This window comes from Mobula hypostoma, chromosome X2 (genome assembly GCF_963921235.1).
Source record: "Mobula hypostoma chromosome X2, sMobHyp1.1, whole genome shotgun sequence".
Classification (NCBI taxonomy): domain Eukaryota; kingdom Metazoa; phylum Chordata; class Chondrichthyes; order Myliobatiformes; family Myliobatidae; genus Mobula; species Mobula hypostoma.
Window position 1 is genome coordinate 32,332,684 of NC_086129.1, and position 24,495 is coordinate 32,357,178.

General features: G+C 39.5%; 1 protein-coding gene across 1 annotated transcript in view; it reads right to left on the reverse strand.

Annotated features, from left to right (window-relative positions):
- Positions 1 to 24,495, reverse strand: part of jhy (junctional cadherin complex regulator) — a 72,860-nt gene that overhangs the window by 42,141 nt on the left and 6,224 nt on the right. Inside the window, exons 2-3 of the mRNA XM_063038502.1 lie at positions 17,726 to 18,239; positions 11,633 to 12,698 (exon numbers count right to left, since the gene is read on the reverse strand). Of these exons, the coding sequence (XP_062894572.1) occupies positions 11,633 to 12,698; positions 17,726 to 18,099 (1,440 nt within the window). The 5' untranslated portion in view covers positions 18,100 to 18,239. The remainder of the gene's footprint in view (positions 1 to 11,632; positions 12,699 to 17,725; positions 18,240 to 24,495) is intronic.

A 24,495-nucleotide genomic window follows, 5' to 3' on the forward strand; every position in this document is an offset into this window, starting at 1 on the left:
TAATGGGAAAAAAGTAAGCTGTTAGTGTGTTCATGAAAACCAGGTAAAAATATTTTTTCCCTTATGTCCTGAATGGCCTACCCTTTGTATGTCCAATTCAGAGTTACAGCAGGGAAAAAAAGGTAGAAAGACAAAACTTAAGGCTCTTTATCTGAATGCATGTAACATTTGTAACAAGATAGGTGAATTGATGACAGAAAAGAAAACAAATATACACAATCTAATAGTTATTATGGATACCTGGTTGCAAAATAACAAAGGCTTAGAATTAAATATTCAGAAGATTTAACTTGTACAAGAAACATAAATTAGATAGATCCAAGCTGATAGCACTGAAGCACCTCTGTCATTTTACAAAGGAACACCAAAAAAAATATAATGATTTACAAGTTAAAATGAAACATTTCTTTGTAACAATGTTCTGACCTTTCTTTCTGCTGTCCACTATCCTGGTAATAGACATTAATCAAACAATCTTTTAAGGATAAAATATAGCAATAGGCTGGGTAATGAAAATGGAGATTCAAGGAACATTTTGCTAAACGAGCCGTGAATTAGCAGTGATGAGTTAGTATTTTGGACATGATCATTCTGCTATGAGTGAATAACAAAATAGAGAGAAATTCATGACACACGTGTGAGATTTTCCATCTGTGGGAGTACAACAGTACATGTGCATTTTGTCAGTAAGATTCCAATCAGCAGCATATATAAAATCTAAGGAAATCAATGCAACATTTACTTTTGTGCAGTTCACTGAGATGGCCATTAGTTATTACAACAGTGCAATATAATTAATCTGTAAATTAATTTGTCTATGACAAAGTGAAGTAGCTTTCACTGCCACAAATACTGAAGCTTTGATAAGCTTAGTCTTTGCTAAATAGCATGAATAGTAGTAATTTGATAGGAAATTGAGGATTGCTTACCAATTAATATGTGCAGAACCACAGGCACACTGCAATGTTTTCTTACAACATTAGCCATAATTGGCACTTGAATATGCAAATATTGGTAATAGAGGACATTATCACACTGCTGGGAATAGACGGAAGCCTGAAACAGTCATCTTAGAAGATAAATAATGTGAAATTCTCATATTCCTTCATTTTCCTGCAATAATTTCAACACCGATAATTAAGTTTCCAAAAGTTCACACTTTTGCATCAATGAAAAGTAACTTCTTCATCAAATTAGCTGAGGAGATTGCAGTAAGTTAAAAATAGACAGAGTAAAAAGAAGATAACATTTGAAGGCAAAAAAATAAGATCATTGCTTGTCTTCAAATTTGTATCCAGCCTCAGTGTGACAGTGCAGAAGTGTCAGAGTAGGAATAGGATGAAGATTTAAAGTAGCAAGCAATGGGAAGCTTATGGTCTCCTCAATGAGCTTAATACATGTGCACCACAAGGAACCTACATTTTGTTTCTCCAATGTAGAGGAGACCGGATTGTGAGCATGGAATGCAGTTATTAATTAATATCTGTACTTTCAGTTAAAATATGAAATGTTCAAAATACACAAATAATTTGTATATTTTGTTAAAATTAGTATTGTTTAATTTATACAAATCAACTTTTTTCTGGTGTGATCATTTTATAGCCTTCGATTTACTCTTTCAATATTTTGATTTCATTTGAAATACAACTTGACTCAATAGTAAACATGGTTCTTAGCAGACAAAAAATTACAGTAAATGGCAAATAAAGAAACCTCCCACATATTAGATGGAAAATAACAGCATAAAATGTTTTGAAATACTCAGGTTAGGAAGCATCTGTGGAGAAAGAAGAAAACTAAACTTTCAGAAGTTGGAAAATGTACGCTTTGGTTGCAGAGAAGGGGAGGGGTGGAAAGAACAAAAAGAATTTCTGTGATAGGGTGTAACCTAAAGAGAACTCAAGGGCATCTTGGTGCCAACAGTCAGTAGCCTTAATAATTGTGGTTAATAAAGGCATCCATTAGTCTTGCAAGACCATGGATCTGCACCTGGAAAGTCTTCACTCTCCAGGGCGCAGGCCTGGGCAAGGTTGTATGGAAGACCAGCAGTTGACCATGCTGCAAGTCTCTCCTCTCCACGACACTGATGTTGTCCAAGGGAAGGGCATTAGGACCCATACCACTTGGCACCAGTGTCGTCACAGAGCACTATGTGATTAAGTGCCTTGCTCAAGGATATAACACGTTGCCTCGGCTGGGGCTCGAACTCTCGACCTCCAGATCGCTAGTCCAATGCCCTAACCACTTGGTCACGTGCCCACGAATTGTGGTTAATCTGTCTGGAAAAGGTTTAAATAGAGAGACAAATAAGGAAAGAGAATAAAGAAGGTTGTAACCATCAGATGTCCACTGTAGCTGCTAGAATTATGAAAGAAAATAAAAAGCTGAAAACACTCAATTGGACAGGCTGTACCCTTTGGAAGAAGAAAAAAATAGGTTAAATACTACAGGTTGTTAACCTTGTATCAGAAACTCCTAAGTTAAATACTACAGGTTGTTAACCTTGTATCAGAACGGTGAGTTGTGACATACACTGGAAAGGCTAGTTAATTGAAATTATTGAATCGTGACAGATGTAACATAGCTAAATGGAAAAGCAGGATCTGTTTACAAACCTACGTCGGTTTCATTTGGAGGCTGGAAGAAAAGTGTAAGAGACTAGAGAAAGAGAAGTCATGGTGGGAGTTAAAACATTAGTCACATGTTGGACCTAATTTAACTCAAACATTTGGACAAAATGTCAGTATTAGTGGAAGACCTAATTTAAAGTTCAAAGCAAATTTATTATCAAGTATGTATGTATATGTTACCATACCTTACCTTGAGATTCATTTTCTTGCAGATATTTACAGGCAAAAAATTAAATACAACAGAACGTTACAAAAAAAACTATACATTAACAGACAAAGATTGACAAACACCAATAAGCAATGTGCAAAAAGACAAACTGGGCAAATAAAAATAATGCTGAGAACATACAGTACATTAGTCCAGTGGTCCCCAACCACTGGGCTGCAAAGCATGTGCTACCAGGCCACGAGGAAACGATATGGGTCAGCTGCACCTTTCCTCATTCCCTGTCACGCACTGTTGAACTTGAACATAGGGTTGCCAACTGTCCCGTATTTGCCGGGACATCCTAGATATTGGGCTAAATTGGTTCGTCCCATACAGGACCACCCTTGTCCCGTATTTCCCCCACTAACGTAGAGTGTTGCTATGAAATCTTTTGTGTCGAAATGGTGTAAAGCGAAGAAGCAATTACCATTAATTAATATGGAAAAAACTTTTGAGAGTTCCCAGACCCAAAAAAAACCTACCAAATCATACCAAATAACACATAAAACCTAAAATAACACTAACATATAGTAAAAGCAGAAATGATATGATAAATACACAGCCTATATAAAGTAGAAATAATGTATGTACAGTGTAGTCGGGAAGATTAAGCCACGCATGCATGCGCACACAGGTGCCCAGCAAGGCTTCATGGTCATGGTAGTCTTTCTCGGGGTAAACACAAGTGTCCCGGGATTTGATTGCGACTTTTGTCCCTTATTTGGGAGTGAGAAAGTTGGCAACCCTAACTGTAAAAGACATATTGAGGTGAGTTTAACCCTACTTGAACACCCCCACCACCCCCCCCACCCCGGTCGGCTGGTCCGCAAGCATATTGTCAATATTAAACTGGTCCGCGGTGCAAAAAAGGTTGGGGACCCCTGCATTAGTCTGTGGATTGTAGAATCAGTTCTGCGTAGTGGTGAATGAAGTTATCCACACTGTTTCAGGAGCCTGATGGTTGTAAGGTAACAACTGTTCCTGAACCTGGTGGTGTGGGACCTAAGGCTTCTGTACCTCCTACCCAATGGTAGTAGGGAGAAGAGGGCATAGTCTGGATGGTAGGGGACTTTGATGATGGATGCTGCTTTCTTGTGGCAGTGCTTCATATAAATGTACAGAATGATGGGAGGGCTTCCCCTGTAATAGACTAGGCTGCACCCATCAATTTCTGTAGCCTTTTCTGTCCTGGGCATTGGTGTATGCACACCAGGCCATGATAAAACCAATTAGGATATTTTCCACTGTGCATCTATAGATATTGGTCAAAGTTTGTGGTAACAGCTGAATCTACATGCCATAAACTCCTAAGAAGGTTGAGGCACCATCTTGGTTTCTTTGCAATGACGCGTATCTGGTTTCAGGACAAATCCCCTGATCACATAAAGGAATTTAAAGTTATTGACCCAATCCACCATTATGAGGAATGGCTCATGGACCGCTGGAGGGTATAAGCTATTCTAAATTCTAAGTATCTCTCAGAATCATTAATAAGTACCTGTAACATAAAATACATTGTCAGATGAGGCACAGAGAAATGGAAATATAGACCATAAGACCAAGGAGCAGAAGTCAGCCATTCGGCCCATCGAGTCCGCTCCTCCATTTTATCATGAGCTGATCCATTCTCCCATTTAGTCCCACTCTCGCGCCTTCTCACCATAACCTTTGATGCCGTGGCTACTCAGATACCTATCAATCTCTGCCTTAAATACACCCCATGACTTGGCCTCCACTGCCACCTGTGGCAACAAATTCCATAGATTCACCACCCTCTGGCTAAAAAAATGTCTTCGCATCTCTGTTCTGAATGGGCGCCCTTCAATCCTTAAGTCATGCCCTCTCGTACTAGACTCCCCCATCATGGGAAACAACTTTGCCACATCCACTCTGTCCATGCCTTTCAACATTCGAAATGTTTCTATGAGGTCTCCCCTCATTCTTCTAAACTCCAAGGAATACAGTCCAAGAGCGGACAAATGTTCCTCACATGTTAACCCTCTCATTCCTGGAATCATTCTAGTGAATCTTCTCTGTACCCTATCCAACGTCAGCACATCCTTTCTTAAATAAGGAGACCAAAACTGCCCACAGTACTCCAAGTAAGGTCTCACCAGCACCTTATAGAGCCTCAACATCACACCCCTGCTCCTATACTCTATTCCTCTAGAAATGAACGCCAACATTGCATTCGCCTTCTTCACCACCGACTCAACCTAGAGGTTAACCTTAAGGGTATCCTGTACGAGGACTCCCAAGTCCCGTTGCATCTCAGAACTTTGAATTCTCTCCTCATTTAAATAATAGTATGCCCGTTTATTTCTTCTGTCAAAGTACATAACCATACACTTTCCAACATTGTATTTCATTTGCCACTTCTCTGCCCATTCTTCCAATCTATCCAAGTCTCTCTGCAGACTCTCTGTTTCCTCAGCACTACCGGCCCCTCCACCAGACAATAAGATTGCACTGCTGAAGATCTGTTCCTCTGCTGTGCTCTCCTACAAGAGGTAGAAAGAAACACAAGAAGGAGATTAAAATAGGAGCTCAAAGATAGGTAGCCTCTTTGACATTTTACAGGAAATTCTAGCTGATTACTTGTAGCTTTCAAAAGGTATTTAGAAGTCTGTAGTCTTTCTTGGGCCTGTATTTAGAAGTCTCTTCTGCTCTCTAGTGTCTGAAAGTTGTCACTGAACCTGTAGCTTTCATTGAAGCTTGTAAGCAAGATAACAGCAATCTGAGCAGTTAAGCAAAATAATACTATTCCTTATCAGGAATGTAAACACAAGGGCCATTTAGTTTTGATCTTCAACCTTATTCCACCTTTGACCAAAATCCCTCAGCACCTTTGGTAACAAAAATAAACCATCAATCTCAGATAGCATCAGTTACCGGTGAGAAAAAAATGACAGCATTGGATCATTCTTTTAATGTTAATGTATCAAAATGTCACTCCTAAAATACTTGTTTCTATTGTTTATACTACCCGCAATATTCTGAACTCTTCAGAATGCACCATCAATTGTTTCAGTTCTTAGTATCTTGAAAGTTAGTATTTTAAAATAAATCACCCTCCTGAACAAGCCAAATTCTAGGGAGCGCAAGCAAAAATTTCAATCAATTTAACATTTAAATCCTAATTTCAATCTTAAATCTACGTTGCAAATCCTCACGATGCCAACACATCTTTCCTAAGATCTGCTAACATGGCTGTTAACAGTGCCACAAGCATGGTAATGCGAAGGATAAGGTGGCACAACTAGTAGAGCTGCTGCCTTACATTACCAGAAACTGGATTCAATCCTGACCTTGAGTACAGTCTGTGTGGAGCTTGCATATTTTCCCTGTAGCCACATGGATTTCCACTAGGTTTCCCCTCACATCCTAAGTAAGAGTGATTGGTCAATTAATTGGTCACTATAAATTGCCTCCAGTATGTGGGAGAGTAATAGAATCTAGTGGGAATTAATGAAAATGTGGGAGAATTTTTTTTTAAATTGAATGACGTAAGATTACTGTACAATAGGTGGCTGGTGGTTGACACAAACTAGATGGGCTGAAGGCCTATCCTGTATATTTCTATGACTAAGGTTTCCATACTGTAACATGAGAGCATATTGTTACAGCTGTGTTCTACGACAGGTGCAGAAATTGCTCAGAAGTCGTCATTGTCGTCGTGGCTATCCCTCGAGGTCGAGGATGATGGTCTTCATTCTGTTGATCTACTTATGGGCTCTCAAGTGGCTTATGAGTCCAATCTTGGCTTTGAAAGTTCTTCCGCATTCAGGACAGGTAGTTCCAGATGGCAGATCGGGCTTTGGTTGTTGCTGCCTCTCTTTCCATTTTCCTTCTCTTTTCTTCTAATTCTGCACATCTGTTGGCTTCGAAAGTTGCTGGTCCTTCTCGGATGATGGCTTGCCAGAGTTTCCTGTCCTTGGCGTTGGTATTAATACTCTGTTGGCCTTTAGACCAAGAGGATTAGAAGGGCAGCCTATATTGTTCTATACACTAATGCAGACAACTCTTGTAATTGTAGAATAGTCTTCCTAATAACATTTTGAAACTTGGGACACAGTTTAATCTTTGGATGTCGTGATTTTTATACATCTGCTTTTATAGAATTGTATGTCATGGTTTTAGTCAAGAACGAATTACAAACAACAATATCTGTCTTTTTTGCCACATTCTGGTTTCCTGGTTGCTTATCTTTAAAAAAAAATCAGTGTAACCTTACATCTCTGATACCCTTGAATTATTTTGCATTCCAATTTTTATTGATGCACCATAGAATGCATTTTGTCGGGATGCATAATGGCTCTGCATGTGACTGACTGCAAGAAACTGTAGAGAGTTGTGGACACTGCTCAGCCTCCCCTCAATGGACTCTGTCTATACTGTACCTCTCGCTGACTCAGTAAAGGCACTGTGGAAAAAAATATAAAAATTGATAGCATCAAAAAAGGGAGCAAGATATATGCCAACTAGAAAAATAAAGTAGCTCAACTGACATCTGTTGCAGACTAAGTTGTGACCACTTAGATTCCAATTCAGATTTATTGATCACATGTACATCAAAGCATACAGTGAAATGCATCATTTGCTGTAACAATCAACACACCCAAGAATGTGCTGGGGACAGTTCGCAAGTGTCAGCACACATTCTGGTGCCAACTTAGCATGCCCACAATGTGCCATACAATAACAACAAAACACAGAACAACACAAGCAGGAACAACAACGGAACAAAACTAGATTCTGATGTAGGGTGTTGGCCTGAAACGTTGACTGCTTAGCCATTTTCATAGATGCTGCCTGACCTGCTGAGTTCCTCCAGCGTCATGTGTGTGTAACGCTGGATTTCCAGCACCTGTAGAATCTCCTGTGTTTAGAACAAAACAAGAGAACAGTTTTTGGAATAGGCTTTTGTGTATATTCTGATGTACGTTTCTTCAATGACAAGTTTTCTTTTTCGCAAGTCTGGTGATCCTTCTTTGTTTTGGGGCCATATAGTATGGTTATTATCAAAATTAACTAATGCTTTAAATAATATTCCAGTTATCAAGACCCCACTTTTAGTTAATATGTGGATTTAGTTTTGAAAGGTTGCAGAACTGGAACAGATTTCACTATGAGAAAATAAAACTTGTTTTGCCATTCAGTAAAATTATAGCTGACATGTGTTTTGTTCTTCTTCCAACCCTCAGCAGCACAGAACATAGAATAGTACAGAACAGAAACAAGCCTTTTGGCTCATGATGTCTAATTAAACTAAACCTTTCGGCCTATATATGATCTATAGCTCTACATTCCCTATATACTGTACCTGTGTGCTTGTCTAAATGCCTCTTAAACATAACTATTGTGTCTGCTTCAAGTACCACCCCTGGCACTGCATTCCAGGCACTTCCCATTCTGTGTTTAAAAAGAAAACTTAACTCCACATATTCCCTTTAAATTTTCCTCCTCTCAGCCTTAAAGCTATGCCTTCTTGTATCTGACATTTCTAATCTGGAAATAAGACTTTATCTACCTCATAATTTTATAAACCTTAATCTGATCTTCCTTAAGCCTCAAGCACTCCAGAAGCAAAAATCCAAGTTTGTCTAATCCCTCCTTATAGATCATACTCTGTAATTCCGGCAACATTCTGGTGAACTACTTCTGCACCCTCTTCAAATCCTCCACAGCCTCCCTCTAATATAGTGACTAGAAGTGCACACAAAACCAAATGCAGCTCAAAAACTGTTTTATACAGCTGCAACATGGCTTCCTAGCTATTATTTGCAATGGCCAATTAAGGCAAGCTTGTCATACACCTCCACCACCCTACCAATATGCATTGCTATTTTTAGGGAACTATGGACTCATATCTGAAGATTATTAGATTATGAAGACACGTAGTCCTCTTTTATTGTTATTTAGTAATGCATGCATTAAGAAATGATACAATATTTCCTCCGGTGTGATATCACAAAACACAGGACAGACCAAGACTGAAAAAACTGACAAAACCACATAATTATAACATATAATTACAACAGTGCAACAATACCATAACTTGATGAAGAAGTCCATGAGCACAGTAAAGTTCAAAGTCTCTCAAATGTCCCACATCTCACGCAGACAGGAGAAGGAAGAAAAACTCTCCCTGCCATGCCAATCACAGTCCGACTCTGAGTCATCCGAAAACTTTGAGCTCTGATCAGCTCTCCGACACCGAGTACTGAACACCATCTCTGTCCGAACAATTCAACCTCCTTCTCGGTCGCCAAAAGCAGGCAAGGCCAGGGATTTTGAGGCATACCCTCCGAAAGATTCCCGACCACGCAGTAACAACAGCAGCGAACGAGCATTTCAAAAATTTCTCCAGATGTTCCTCTGTGCTTTCACATCCATTCTCCATCAAATCAGAATTGTCCACGGCCCCTATTTAACAGATACGGTATCATTTTTCACTGGAAAGCTGCACATGCGCAGGCACGCTGCTCTCTCTCCTCCTGCCCTTCTCCAATTCTTCTCCAATCCTTCTGTAAATGTTTAATACTAGAGGATGTGTACTTAAAGTTGTGGGTAGGGGGGGGAAGAACTTCAAAGAAGATGTGCAGGGTAGGATTTTTTTTTACACAGAGTGGTGGGTGCCATAAATGCACTGCTAAAGGTAGTGGTGGAGACAGATATGATAAAGGCATTTAAGAGGCTCTTAGACAAGCACATGAACATGAATATGCAGAGATTGAAGGATATGGACCCTGTGCGGCAGAAGGGATTAGGTGTCATTAGTCTATAAGTTTGGCGTAGCATCATAGGCTGAAGGGCCTGTTCCTGTGCTATGTTCTATATAAATGCTCCCCAGAGTCCTGTCATTTACTGTATACTTTCTCCTTACATTTGACCTTACAAAGTGCAACATCTCATATTTGCCTGGATTAAACTCCATCTGCTATTTTTCAGCCTCTATCTACAAATGATCATGCAGCCTGCTGTATCATTTGACAACCTTCTTCGTTATCTACAACTCCACCATCTGTTGAATTATCTGCGAGCTTACTAGTCAGCCCATCAACATTTTCGTCCAAGTCATTTACACATATCACAAACAGGGGTCCCAGCACTGATCCCTGTTGAGCATTACTGATCACATACTTCCAGTCAGAATAACACTCCTCCACCACTATCCCATCTTCTATGGCTAGCTAATTTTGAATCCAATCATCATTTTGAAAATCTATTGATCTTAGCCTTCAATAATAACCAATGTTAAAACATCCACAGCACTCCAAAGCAGTTAATTTGAAAGATTTAGCGTGGTTTGTATAATGAAATTTCTCCAAATCTCTGTCCTAAATGTTCACCCCCTTTAGTCCAGTTCCTCAAATCTTCAAAGTAGGATAAACCTTCATCAGGGGAATCAATTTTGAAAGTTGACACAAAACCAACTAACTAATCAACATTAACTAAGGGCAGTATATTCTTCCACTAGTTCTGAAATTAAAACAGAGCACAGTACTCCAAAAATGGTTTTAACCAAAGTCCTGATGAATTCAGCAACCTATCCTTACCTTGTACTTCAACCTGCTTCCAATACAGGTCATTGCCTTTCGAAATGCATGCTGTACTTAAACATTCTGAAAAAGACCTGTAAATATTCTATTCTGCTTGCTGCTGTTAAGCCAATTCTCTATATTATGTCGTTGTTACTGTTGGTGCCATCATATCTGAATGAAAATTACTAGATTTCAGCAAATCTTTGATTCAGTCACTAAAACACAGAATGAACATAGATTTTTTTATAAAGGAAAAAAATATAATCTTTATCAATCAACCTCAGGGAGAAAAAAACCTGTAACTTAACTAAAAGGGTGAAACTGAGCTGTGTATTGTTTGCAGTTCCACATTGACTGAACATCAGCAGTCAATCTCAGATAAGGAAGTTCCAGATTTGCTGGACCCAGTGTTCGTACAGGCTGTACAGATTAATACAAGAAAATACACAACACTCATCCTACTCAAGGCAGGCCTGGTGAAGTAGTGACAATCCCATCATATGAATAGGAATTTTCACCTCAGACATTAAATAGGAATAAGTAAAGTAACTTTAATTACATTTTATTGCTGCTAATTACTTCCTAGTTTATAATTTTAATTGTATTTTATAAGCTTTTATTATTTTATTACTAAGGCAACTTCAATACTTTTTAAACCATTAGAAATTTTAAATTGTTTTCCCCTTGAAAAAAGCATCTCGGATTTGACTAGAAGGCCAGCTTTGCCTCTTGTCAAAGACTGTCCAGCTATTACATGGATCGGATCTCAGCAATAAACTGGCCAAGGACTCCTCCTTTCTGAAGCCTTGCATATACTGAATATTTTCCGGGTTCAAAGAGTCAGTCCATTCTGCTGTCCACATCTGGCCAAAATAAGACCAAGCAGTGGGACAAATCCAGTTTTGATTGAATTGGTAATAGGAAAATGGTAATAACAAAATTCTGACTAAGAAATAGCAAATTGGAAATTGGTAATAGCAAAATTCTGACTAAGAAATAATCAGAAAATGTTGGAAGTACTCAACAGCTCAGGCAGCATTTGATAAGAGAAAATCAGTTAATATTTCAAATTGATGACCTTTCATTTTTCCTAGTTGTACATAACAAAATCCCAAATATGCAATAGTTTGGTCACTTTAGTTGGAACACATTAACCAGTTTTCAGACGCAGGCACTTCAACACTGAAAAGTAGGAAGGTTTCTGCTCTTGTAAAGGACATGGTCAATAAAATAAAATTACCATTACCTACCTCCTGAGTACTTTTGGTCTTCATTTCATTATATAATTGTTGATATGAGGTTATTTTGTGTGCACCCAGAGTTTGCTTATTACGTGCCACAATGTCATTCCTTGATCTCTCTTTTGTTTGTAATTTCCTGTCACAGGAGATCTCAGGGACATTTCTGCTCCTAACACGATTTATGTTTTCATCACTATGCATTGACTCACACTCCCAGTACTGCATATACTCTTTCTGATAGTGATCATTTAATTTTTCAAAATCTTCTTCATGGTGATGTTTATTTTTCCCCTGGTCATCCTGGGATCCTGTTTCCAAAATGTTGTCTGTTGTTATTTTCATATCTTTTTGAAAGTCACTCTTATTGGTCTCATAAGATCCTAGAGAATCTAAAGATTCACATTCTTCTTGACTGCGTTCAATATTTTTACGATAAGGAGAAGGTGGTCTTTTCCTTTCAGATTGTTTTTCTTCATTATTTTCATTTTCTCTCAAACTAAATCTAACTCCTTGGGATTTACCCATTTGTCTTTTTTGCTCCAATAAGTTAACGTGTCTATACTTATGGTCCTTCAGTATTTCATTGTCACTTTTAACATTGTGACATTTATTTTTCCCATTTTTAACCCATGGTACCATTTTTGCAGTATTTACTGATGTGCTTTTCTTGTGGTTTTGCAAATCAGTTGTACTGTTATCATCAGAGACAGAAGAATCAAAAGAATCACATTCTTCTTGATTGCTGTCACATTTGCAAGAAGGAGAAGGAGGTCTTTGCTTTTTAGGTTGCTTCTCTGCATTATTACCATTTTCTCTCAAACTAAATCGAGCTCCAAGAGATTTATTTGTTAATTTTTTATGTTCCAATAAATCTGGGTGCTTAAGTTCCTGGGATATTGCAACACTATCCTCTAATGAGTCATCTGACTCCTGGAGCAAATTCATCAGTGGATTATTGACATGTGGGCTTTGTTGTTGAAGCGTGTCTTTGGACAAAAGAATCTCTGCTCCCCCTCTGGTATTCCTCCAATTGGGATCATACCTTAGGCTGGCATATTTGTCATTGGTGTGATTTCTGCAGGAGTGTAAAATAAGAATGGATTGAAACCTGATTAATTGGAAAAGCTACTGTATACGTTTTTGTAGGATAAGACTATTATATATTATATATATATATATATACATTAACAAGACAGTAAATTCTGAGAATGCTAACATTAGAAATGGTTGCAAAATGGAAAAAAAATCCTTACTTGCAACAGTTAGTTGTGACAAATTAAGGATATATTATATATTAGAGATGTTGAATACAAAAAAATACAACAGTAAGATATTTATTGGGCTATGTAATGCCTTAAGATATATCACATCAAGTAAAACTAGAAACTGATAAGAAACTGAGAAATGTGGTACATACATTCAGAAGGCACAAATACACAATAGTTCTTTCAGTAGATTTTTGAACATTGGGAAAATGGCATCAAGAGTAATGGCTTTTAGAGGTTGAAATATCTGTAAATAATGGTAGATTAGAGTGGTTGCATACATGGGATTAAAACCAAACAATCGGCAGAATTAGGAGGAAGTTTGGATTTATTTTTACTTTTCCATTTGAAACAAAACCTCAGCTTTTCACTATATTCCTTAAGCTCAAAAGAGCACATCTGTAAAATTATTGATAGGCATTTAATATTAAAATCACTATTCCATCTTATGAATTTAATTTCAAACTACTTTGGGGATTAATAAATATTATTAAAATTAGACTTTGAAATTCACATTTGCATGAGCAATCTGAACTTTGGTAGTGCATTCTGAGGATCTTCAACACAGTCTCCACTAAGCTCCTATCAGCAATTCTATACACTCCAGCATTACTAGGGTGAGGAACCAAGAATAAATACCAGATACAGTACTTCAGTATGCTGGTTGAAATTTATGGATACTTTATGAATTTCATAAAGTATTCTAAATAAGTACATACATCCTGGAGTTCTATGTGGGTACCGTTTACCACCTAGGGAAATCAGGTCGTTTTTTAATGTCTTATTCGCAATAGGCAACTCTTACTTTAAAGTTCAGCAAAAGTAATTTCAATACCTGCAACAAAGTCTTCAGGAACATTCAACACAGTGTTTTTCCAAAGGTCTCAAAGAATAGCTGTTTGAAATAATAACAGCATTTTTTTGCTATTTAAGTCTGCTTTCCTTTGCATGGCCTACCTTAAGGCAAATTGTGTTTGTGCTTATCAGTCTCTTAGGGAAGTGTCATTTTTGCAAAGAATATATCCATAAACACAACATGAATTAACAGCTTTAAAAGAATAAATGGAAACTAAATGTTTAATAACACTTTTCATATCCATATTGAAAAGCAAAGAGTTCTGGTTATTGAAAACGCTACCTAAATGCATAAGGTGTAATTTCCAGTAAACTATTCCTATTCAGCCTCTCATGCTGATTGATGAAGTATTTGTGAAGCCGTAATATATTAAACGGATACTTTGTTTTATTTGACATGACCATAATGAGCACTAATAATGTAGTCCATTAAGCTACATAAATATTGTTGCATAAATTTGAGTCTCTTGCCGTAACCTCATTAGTTAACCAGGAATCTGAAACACTTGTTCAGCATCTCTTGCACATCTAAACAAGTGTTCTTTACCAATTGTTTGATAACCTTTTGTTCAATTAGTAACAAAAGATTTAAAGTATGTTTCAAAGTAGGCCACAAAGAAGCACTTTACAATCTTTTTGTTTCAATTCAGCAACTTTAATTACACAACATGACAAATTAGTCATGATATAGTGAAATAAACCTTGTGAAGTTTATATTTGGAAAATTAGTCATTAGTATCACTTGAAATGATCCATTCTGACAATAAGATTTCAAGCAAGGTTTCAAACAAAAACTGCTTTGTTATTTCTTTTCTTCATTTTTGTGATTTGGTCACATAGCGGTTAGCGCAACGTTATTACAGCTTGGGGCATCGGAGTTCAGAGTTCAGTTCCGGCATCCTCTGTAAACCTATTTGTATTTTAGTTCCCATGTGCATGTGGGTGCTCTGGTTTCCTCCCACAGTCCAAAGATGTGCTGGCTAATTGGTTAATTGGTCATTGTAAATTATCTTGTGATTAGGCTAGAGTTAAATCAGTGGATTGTTGGGTGACGCGGCTCGAAGGGCCAGTTCCATGATGTAGCTCAACAAATAAATAAATATAATCTGGATGTCTCTGGCAATACCACTCTATTTATCTGAGCCATCTTCTTGAATCACTGCAGACCTAGTGAGAGTATTGTCAATTGTGAAACTCAGGAATTCCACGATTTAGTGCTGTTGCATTTCTAAACATGAAGGAGAATGTACGAGCTATCAGAGTAGCCTGGGCCAGTAATTACAGTGCATCTTGTAGATGATGCACACTGAAATCAATGTGTAAACATAAAACATTCTGCAAATCACACAATACACAAAAAGCTGGAGGAACTCAGCAGATTAGGCAGCATCAATGGAGAGGAAGAAACAGTCGACCTTTCGGACTGAGACCCTGCAATACAACTGGAAAGGAAGGAGGCAGAAGCCAGAATAAGGTGGGAGGATGGGAAGGAGTACAAGCTGGCAGGTGATAGGTGAAACCAAGTGTGGGGGAAGGTGGGTTGGAGGAGAGGGGATGAAGTGAGAAGCTGAGAGGTGATAGGTGGAAGAGGAAAAGGGCTAAAAAAGGAATCTGATAGAATACAATGGACCATGGGAGAAAGAGAAGGAGGAGGGGCACCAGAGGAAGGTGATGGACAGGAGAAGAGAAGAGAACGGGTAATAGGGTTGCCAGAATAGGGAATGGGAACAGAGAGAAGAGGGAGGGGGTGAAATTATAGGAAATTAGAGAAATTTATGTTCAGGTTAGAGGCTACCCAGATGGAATACGAGGTGTTGCTCCTCCTACCTGAGACCGGCCTCATTGTGACAACAGAAGAGCCCACGGACTGATATGTCGGAATGGGAATGTGAAGTTGAATTGAAATGGGTGGCCACTGGGAAAGCCAGCCTTTTGTGGCAGATGAGCAAAGGTGCTCAACGAAGTGGTCCCCTAATTTATTTTAGGTCCCAGCGATGTAGTGGAGGCCACACTGGAAGCACCAGATACAGCAGATGACCCCAACAGACTCACAGTGAAGTGTCGCCTCACCTGGTAGGACTGTTAGGGGCTCTGAATGGTGATGAGGGAGGTGGTGTAGAGGCAGGTATTGCACTTGCCCCACTTGCAGAGAAAAGTGACAGGAATGAGATCAGTGGGGTGAGACGAGTGGACAAGGGATTTACATTGAGAGCAATCCCTGTGGAAGTCATTGTATAGCAGTGATGGAGGGTAGTTGATTGGACACATGTGGACCAGTAGGTGGCAGTGTTGTATCTATACTAGAACAGGTAAATGAGCTGAAGTATTATTTGGTCACAAATCCTTCATTGAATCCACACACACACACACACACACACACACACACACACACACACACACACAGAGACAGTGGCTGAAACAAATTCAGTTAAAGCTGGGTTCTGTGATGGTGGGGATCGAAGGCAATGCCAAGGTGGTGCATCTATATGGCATGCCTGGATGAACATGCTTGTGAATACTTGAACCTTGGCTCATGCAGGACTCCACCATTTTAAGACCATAAGACCAAAAGACAAAGGAGCAGCAGTCGGCCATTCGGCCCATCGAGTCTGCTCCGCCATTTTATCATGAGCTGATCCATTCTCCCATTTAGTCCCACTCTCCCACCTTCTCACCATAACCTTTGATGCCCTGGCTACTCGGATACCTATCAATCTCTGCCTTAAATTATTGTGAGCAATGTTCTGCCCTTTATCGAAGAAAGGATGTGCTGGCATTGGAGAGAGTCCAGGGGAGGTTCACGAGAATGATCCCGGGAATGAAAGGGTTAACATATGAGGAGCATTTAATGGCTTTGGCTCTGTACTTACATGAGTTTAGAAGAATAAAGGGGAGGGGGAATCTCATTGAAACTTATTGAATATTGAAAGGCCCAAACAGAGTGGACATATGTTTCCAATAGTGGCGGAGTCTAAGACCAAGCACAGGACACAGCCTCAGAATACAAGGGCATCCCTTTAGAACAGAGTTGAGGAAGAATTTCTTTAGCTAGTGGGTGGTGAATCTGTGGAACTTATTGTCATTGAAGCTAAGTCATTAGGTGTATTTGAAGCAGAGGTTGATAGGTCCTTGTTTAGTAAAGGCTTTAATGGTTACAAAAGTAGGAGAATGGGGTTGAGGGGGATAATAAATTAGCCATGATGGAATGATGGAGCAGACTCGATGGGCCAAATGACGTAATTCTGCTCCTATGTCTTATGGTCTTTTAGCTCTGAAAATTATTTTCCCTCAAATGCCAATCCAATTCCATTTTTAAATTCCTGAATGACTTTTTCATTACCATACCAGATCACAAGTTGGAAATGCCAACATTCGAACCATGTACTGAATAGTTTTGCTCCATTTACCATATCTACATCCAAAATGATCATGTACATCTCAATCAAATTTAGCTCATACTTGGAATCACATTGATCTATCAACCAGATTGAGACAATTTGACCCATTACTACTACATTAGTCTTGGGATGAAATATATTTAGTTTTGCAGTCTTTTTTTCTGCACTACAGGAAATCCATAGTTTTCAGGTACCTTTTCAATTGCTCTTTAAAATTAAGAATACTTAAGGTATCAGCTTTCACCACTTTCTCCCCTGGTAGAATGTTCTAGATCCCAATAAACAGCAAATAATTTTCTTGATTTCTTGTCAATTATTTCGACTCTATGACTTCTGGTTACCAGATCATTCACCACAGGGAATGGATTGTCTCTACTTACTTAACGAAAACTCATTAGACAGAAATTATCTCTATTACAGTCACCTTCTGTGGCTTTTTCCTGGTAACATTATGGTGAACTAGTTGTAGCTAAGGACATTATAGTTTTCCTGTAGTTTAGTATGAATTATCCATGAGAGAGCTAGCAGAGAAGTGACTAGTACAAGAAACACTGTTCAAATGCATTTTTAAAAATTACAATTACCTTGCCTCTTCACTACTCTTGTGGTCAGTTTCAAACTTGTTTCCATCAAAGTTATTTTCAACTTCTGCTTCTTCCAGACTATCATAGAGATTCTCGTCATCATCTCCATTCTCCATATCAAATTCAATGTCAAAAGTCTGAAAAACCACTTCTTCATTTTCCTGAATGCGATGTTTCAGCTTCAATTGGTATTGCTTCTCTTGAATTAAACTGTCAGAATCAGACTCCAGTGAGTCATATAAATTTAAGTGAAAAGCATCTCCTTCCTCCAGTGGAAGTGGCCCGACTGGCACCTCTTTCAATTGTATAAAAGTCTCTTGGTTAAAATGCATTCTCCTCAGTGTTGGATTCTTATTTGTATCCATTGTTATCATTTCCTAGACGGTGAAGCAATTTTATTGATTTTTCATTGTAAAGATTCACAGGAAATAATCGGAATTAATGCCTGTATCAAGAGGATTTTCTTGACTTTTGATCTTTGAATGTTGAGATATTTGTCTGCAACTGTTTTTAGCTGTTGAATAAAGATAAAATAAAAAGAAAATTAAACTATGAAAATTAAGATAAAAATGCTGATGCCAGAAATCTGAAATAGAAATTGAAAACTCTGGAAATATTTAGTGGGACAGACAGCAGAGGAACGGAGTTAACATTTCAGGTCGAAGACCTTTGTCAGTCCCTACATTTAACAAAGGGTCTTCATCCCAAAATGTTAACTCTATTTCTCCTTCTGTAGATGATGCTTGGTCTGCTGAATATTTCCTTGATTAACTTGTTAATGTATTCAAATAGTGATTAAAAAGCAGACTAAAATATGAAGCTAATATGGTAAGAAAAGTCAGAAAGTCCTCCTAGTCAATTGTAGTAAAATACACTACGACCAAATTTTATTTCAAGTGACTTCAACCTGCTGCTACTATTATATAGTGTGTTTAGCATTACTGACCCGGCTGGTGGTGTAGTGACATCAGTGTCGGACTTTGGGACGAAAGGTCCCAAGTTCGAATCCAGCCAGCTCCCCTGCACGCTTTCCATCTGTGCTGGGTTACAAGCTGGTGATCTCTTTGGAAACTCACCTGGTAGAAGGCAATGGCAAACCACTGCTGTAACTTGCCTCATATGCAGGAAATCGTCTTAGCATTACTAACAAAGAAAGAACTTGAAGGTGTAATTTTTTTCTAAAATATTCTATCACATATGATATTTATAACATTCAACCAAAATGGATAACTTTAGATTTTAAAGAGTTCCTCACATTAATAGACAATAGACAATAGGTGCAGGAGTAGGCCATTCGGCCCTTCGAGCCAGCACCGCCATTCACTGTGATCATGGCTGATCATCCACAATCAGTATCCAGTTCCTGCCTTATCCCCATAACCTTTGATGCCGCTATCTTTAAGAGCTCTATCCATCTCTTTCTTGAAAGCATCCAGAGACTTGGCCTCCACAGCCTTATGGGGCAGAGCATTCCATACATCCACCACTCTTTGGGTGAAAAAGTTTTTCCTCAACTCCGTTCTAAATGGCTTACCCCTTATTCTTAAACTGTGGCCTTTGGTTCTGGACTCACCCATCAGCGGGAACAAGCTTCCTGCCTCCAGCGTGTCCAATCCCTTAATAATCTTATGTTTCAATAAGATTCCCTCTCAGCCTTCTAAATTCCAGAGTATACAAGTCCAGACGCTCCAATCTTTCGACATATGTCAGTCCCGCCATCCCGAGAATTAACCTTGTGAACCTACGCTGCACTCCCTCAATAGCAAGAATGTCCTTCCTCAAAACTGGAGACCAAAACTGCACACAGTACTCCAGGTGTGGTCTCACCAGAGCTCTGTACAGCTGCAGAAGGACCTCTTTGCTCTTATACTCAATTCCCCTTGTTATGAAGGCCAGCATGCCATTAGCTTTCTTCACTGCCTGCTGTACTTGCATGCTTGCTTTCAGTGACTGATGTATAAGAACACCTAGATCTCGTTGTGCTTCCCGTTTTCCTAACTTGACTCCAGTTAGATAATAATCTGCCTTCCCGTTCTTACCATCAAAGTGGATAGCCTCACATTTATCCACATTAAACTGCATCTGCCATGCATCTGCCCACTCACCCAGCCTGTCCAAGTCACCCTGCATTCTCATGACATCCTCCTCATATTTCACACTGCCACCCAGCTTTGTGTCATTGGCGAATTTGCTAATGTTACTTTTAATTCCCTCATCTAAATCATTAATATATATTGTAAACAGCTTCAGTCCCAGTACTGAACCCTGCGGTACCCCACTGGTCACACCTGCCATTCCGAAAGGGACCCGTTAATCGCTACTCTTTGTTTTCTGTCAGCCAGCCAATTTTCAATCCATGTCAGTACTCTGCCCCCAATACCATGTGCCCTAATTTTGTCCACTAATCTCCTATGTGGGACTTTATCAAAGGCTTTCTGAAGGTCCAGGTACACTACATCCACTGGCTCTCCCTTGTCCATTTTCATAGTTACATCCTCAAAAAATTCCAGAAGATTAGTCAAGCACGATTTCCCCTTCGTAAATCCATGCTGACTCGGACCGATCCTGTTACTGCTATCCAGATGTGTCATAATTTCATCTTTTATAATTGACTCCAGCATCTTTCCCACCACTGACGTCAGGCTAACCGGTCTATAATTCCCTGTTTTCTCTTTTCCTCCATTCTTGAAGAGAGGGACAACATTAGCCATCCTCCAATCCACAGGAACTGATCCTGAATCTACAGAACAATGGAAAATGCGTCCACGATTTCTAAAGCCACCTCCTTAAGTACCCTGGGATGCAGACCATCAGGTCCTGGGGACTTATCAGCCTTCAGACCCAACAGCCTATCCAACACCATTTCCTGCCTAATATAAATTTCCTTCAATTCATCCATTACCCTAGGTCCTTTGGCCATTATTACATCTGGGAGATTGTTTGCGTCTTCCCTAGTGAAGACAGATCCAAAGTACCTGTTCAACTTGTCTGCCATTTCCTTGTTCCCCATAATAAATTCACCCGCTTCTGTCTTCAAGGGCCCAATTTTGGTCTTAACTATTTTTTTCCTTTTCACATACCTAAAGAAGCTTTTACTATCCTCCTTTATACTCTTGGCTAGTTTACCTTGGCTAGTTTCCCAGTCCTCCGGCTTCCCACTCGTCTTTGCCATGTTATACTTCTTCTCTTTTATTATTATACTGTCCATTACTTCCCTTGTCAGCCACGGCCTCCCCTTACTCCCCTTAGGATCTTTCTTCCTCTTTGGAATGAACTGATCTTGCACCTTCCACATTACTCCCAGAAACACTTGCCATTGCTGTTCCACTGTCATCCCTGCTGGGTTATTGTTCCATTGAACTTTGGCCAGCTCCTCCCTCATAGCACCATAGTTCCCTTTGTTCAACTGTAATACTGACACTTCCGAGTTTCCCTTCTCCCCCTCAAATTGTAGATTAAAACTTATCATATTATGGTCACTACCTCCTAATGGCTCCTTTACCTCGAGGTCCCTGATCAAATCCGGTTCATTGCACAACACTAAATCTAGAATTGTGTTCTCTCTGGTAGGCTCCAGTACAAGCTGTTCTAAGAATCCATCTCGGAGGGACTCCACAAATGCCCTTTCTTGGGGTCCAGTACCAACCTGATTCCTCCAGTCTACCTGCATGTTGAAATTCCCCATAACAACTGTAGCATTTCCTTTGTGACATGCCAATTTTAACTCTTGATTCAACTTACACCCTACATCCAGACTACTGTTTGGGGGCCTGTAGCTAACTCCCATTAGGGTCTTTCTACCCTTAGAATTTCTCAGTTCTATCCATACTGACTCTACGTCTCCGGATTCTATGTCCCCCCTTGCAAGGGACTGAATATCATTCCTCACCAACAGAGCCACCCCACCCCCTCTGCCCATCAGTCTGTCCTTTCGATAGGACGTATACCTTGAATATTCATTTCCCAGGCCCTGTCCACTTGAAGCCATGTCTCTGTTATTCCCACAACATCATACTTGCCAATTTCCAACTGTGCCTCAAGCCCATCCACTTTATTTCTTATACTCCGTGCATTCATATACAATACTTTTAATTCATTACTCCCCTCACCTCCCATATCAATTCCTATTTCACTTGGCCACACTATACGATCCCTCCTTGAGCTTTCTGCTCTGTTGATTCTGCTGTCTTTCTTAACTTTTCTTATTCTCACTTTCCCTTTATCTCCATCCTTATGTTTCCAGTTCATCCCCCCCGCCCCCACTACTTAGTTTAAACACACCCGTGTTGCAGAGGCAAACCTGCCTGCCAGAATGCTGGTGCCCCGCTTATTAAGGTGCAACCTGTCCCTTTTGTACAATTCATTCTTACCCCGAAACATACCCCAGTGGTCCAAGAATTAGGACACATGTAATGTACTTTTACCTCCATTGTCTTTTATTTTAATATATGAAGTAGAAAACAATTAACTAGAATATATGCAACACACACAAAATGCTGGAGGAACTCAGCAGGCCAAGCAGCATCTATGGAAAAAAAGTACAGTCGATGTTTCGGGCCTTCGGCAGGACTGGAGAAGAAAGGATGACGAGTAGATTTAAAAGGTGGGGGAAGGAAGAAAGAAACACCAGGTGACAGGTGAGACCGGGAGGGGGAGGGATGAAGTAAGGAGCTGGGAAGTTGATTGGTGAAAGAGATACCGGGGTGGAGAAGGTGCCGTCTGATGAGAAGGCCATAGAAAACAGAAAAGGGGGGTGGAGCACTCGAGGGAGGCGATGGGCAGGCAAGGAGATGAGGTGAGAGAGGGAAAAGGGGATGGGAAATGGTGAAGAAGAGGAAGGAGGGGGCATTACCGGAAGCACAAGAAATCGGTGTTCACGGCATCAGGTTGGAGGATACCCAGATGGAATATAAAGTATTGTTCCTCCAGCCTGAGTGTGGCCTCATCACGACAGTAGGGGAGGCCATGGATTGACATATCAGAATGGGAATGGGAAGTAGAATTAAAATAGCCTTTTAAATATTTCTGATTATTCAATCCTGAGCTACACAAAAAGGTCATTGGGATGTTCTGAGAACAAGGCCTCAGGTTCTTCACATGACGACTTATTACCATTTGCAGCCTGAATCATTCTGAATCAAGACAGGGTTGACCTGTGGATCAATAAATGCCATGGAGACAACAGATGAATGCAACTATGGAAAAGTGAGTTGTATGGGTGCAGAATGGCATACAGCTGTGGCGTTGGAAGCAAATACATCCGTTCCATCAGCTCAAGGCTTTGTATTTTACTGTTGGACCAGGTGGTGAGACCAACAGTGAAGCAGGAGGGTACAGATGTCTAGTGCATCTCTGATTTCCCTATTTCAGTACCTCAGTGGAAACTTTGAGGTAAACTGACCATCGAGAACAATCTCCCTGGGATCACCAAGAGTTAATATATTTTGATCCAGTAAAGTTTCAGTCATAGACACAAACATCTGTCAGTTCTAGCAAAGGTTAAATGACAGTCTGTTCTCTTCACAGATACCAAGTGGTTTGTTTGTTTCCAGCTCATTTGTTTTCTTCTCCCTATTTAAAATAAAAACAGCTTGCTTCCTTGAATTTCACCATAAATATCACCAGATCTTAAGAAATGATTCTAGTCTGTTGGTATAATAGAATCTAACATTGAATTTTAAACAAAAACAGAATAAAAGTTCTGTTGTTAAACTTCCTGACTTCTTGTGGTGACATTTCTGTAGAAATTAAAGAAACAACTGAAGTTTGTCCTCAGTACATTTTACATCTCCAAAATTGCACAATTTTGGGTGTCAATCTAGTCAACCCTCACAATATACTTTAACAGTTAGCAAAAGAACTTTTCTTGCCAGTACTCCAATACTTATATGATCCTTGTGCCTTCTCTGAAAGAGAATATCAATTTAATGTTAATTTGCAAACAAAAATTGTATGGTTTATATGAAGATGCTACAATCACTAGGAACTCAAGAAAATATTGTTAAAAGTGTCTTTTTTAAAATCACAGTAGATTCAAAACCAATTCAAAATGTCATTTCCACAACTTCAAGTCTTTGAGATTTAGAGAACCATTGCCAAATCTTGAATGGGGTACATTGCTTTATGAAACTTAAGCATTACGCTTTATTATAGACTGCTATTTCATCTAGGCAGTACACTAACTAATTTGAATACCATCACTAAACTTACAAGGTGTCAACCTATCACTACCAAGCAATTCATAATTATTTTATTGAAACCAATATCAACATTACTGGCATAATAACTTCCTAACATACGATGACATTTTAGACCAGAAATGTGTACCTTTAACATGATTAAATTTGTCCTGCAAGTAACAAAGCCATGCTCCAAAAATTTGGGTGACAGCCTGCAAGAGTATTCAGTTCTATGGATTGTCACTTTGTCATGGTGGAGAGGCTTGTGTGGTCCTGAGATCCCGAGAGCGATCCCGTCTGGAGTTTTTTCTCCTGGAAGGGTCATCCATGGCGGTAAGGTCAAGGGTGAGGTCCCTGACAAACAACAGTCCAACCAAGACCTCAACGGTGGAACAGGCGGACGAAGTTACTTCGAACTCAACAGCTGTGAAGGCGGATGAAGGCTGCAACAAATCCATCAGCTCCAATCGTTGTGGTTTCCATGCCATTGATTTCTGAAGTATCGTGTGCTTCTTGGAGTCCAACATCAAGTACATGTGAAACAAATACACGCACAGGTGTCTTCGCTCTGTGGGCCACTTCTTCAAGTCT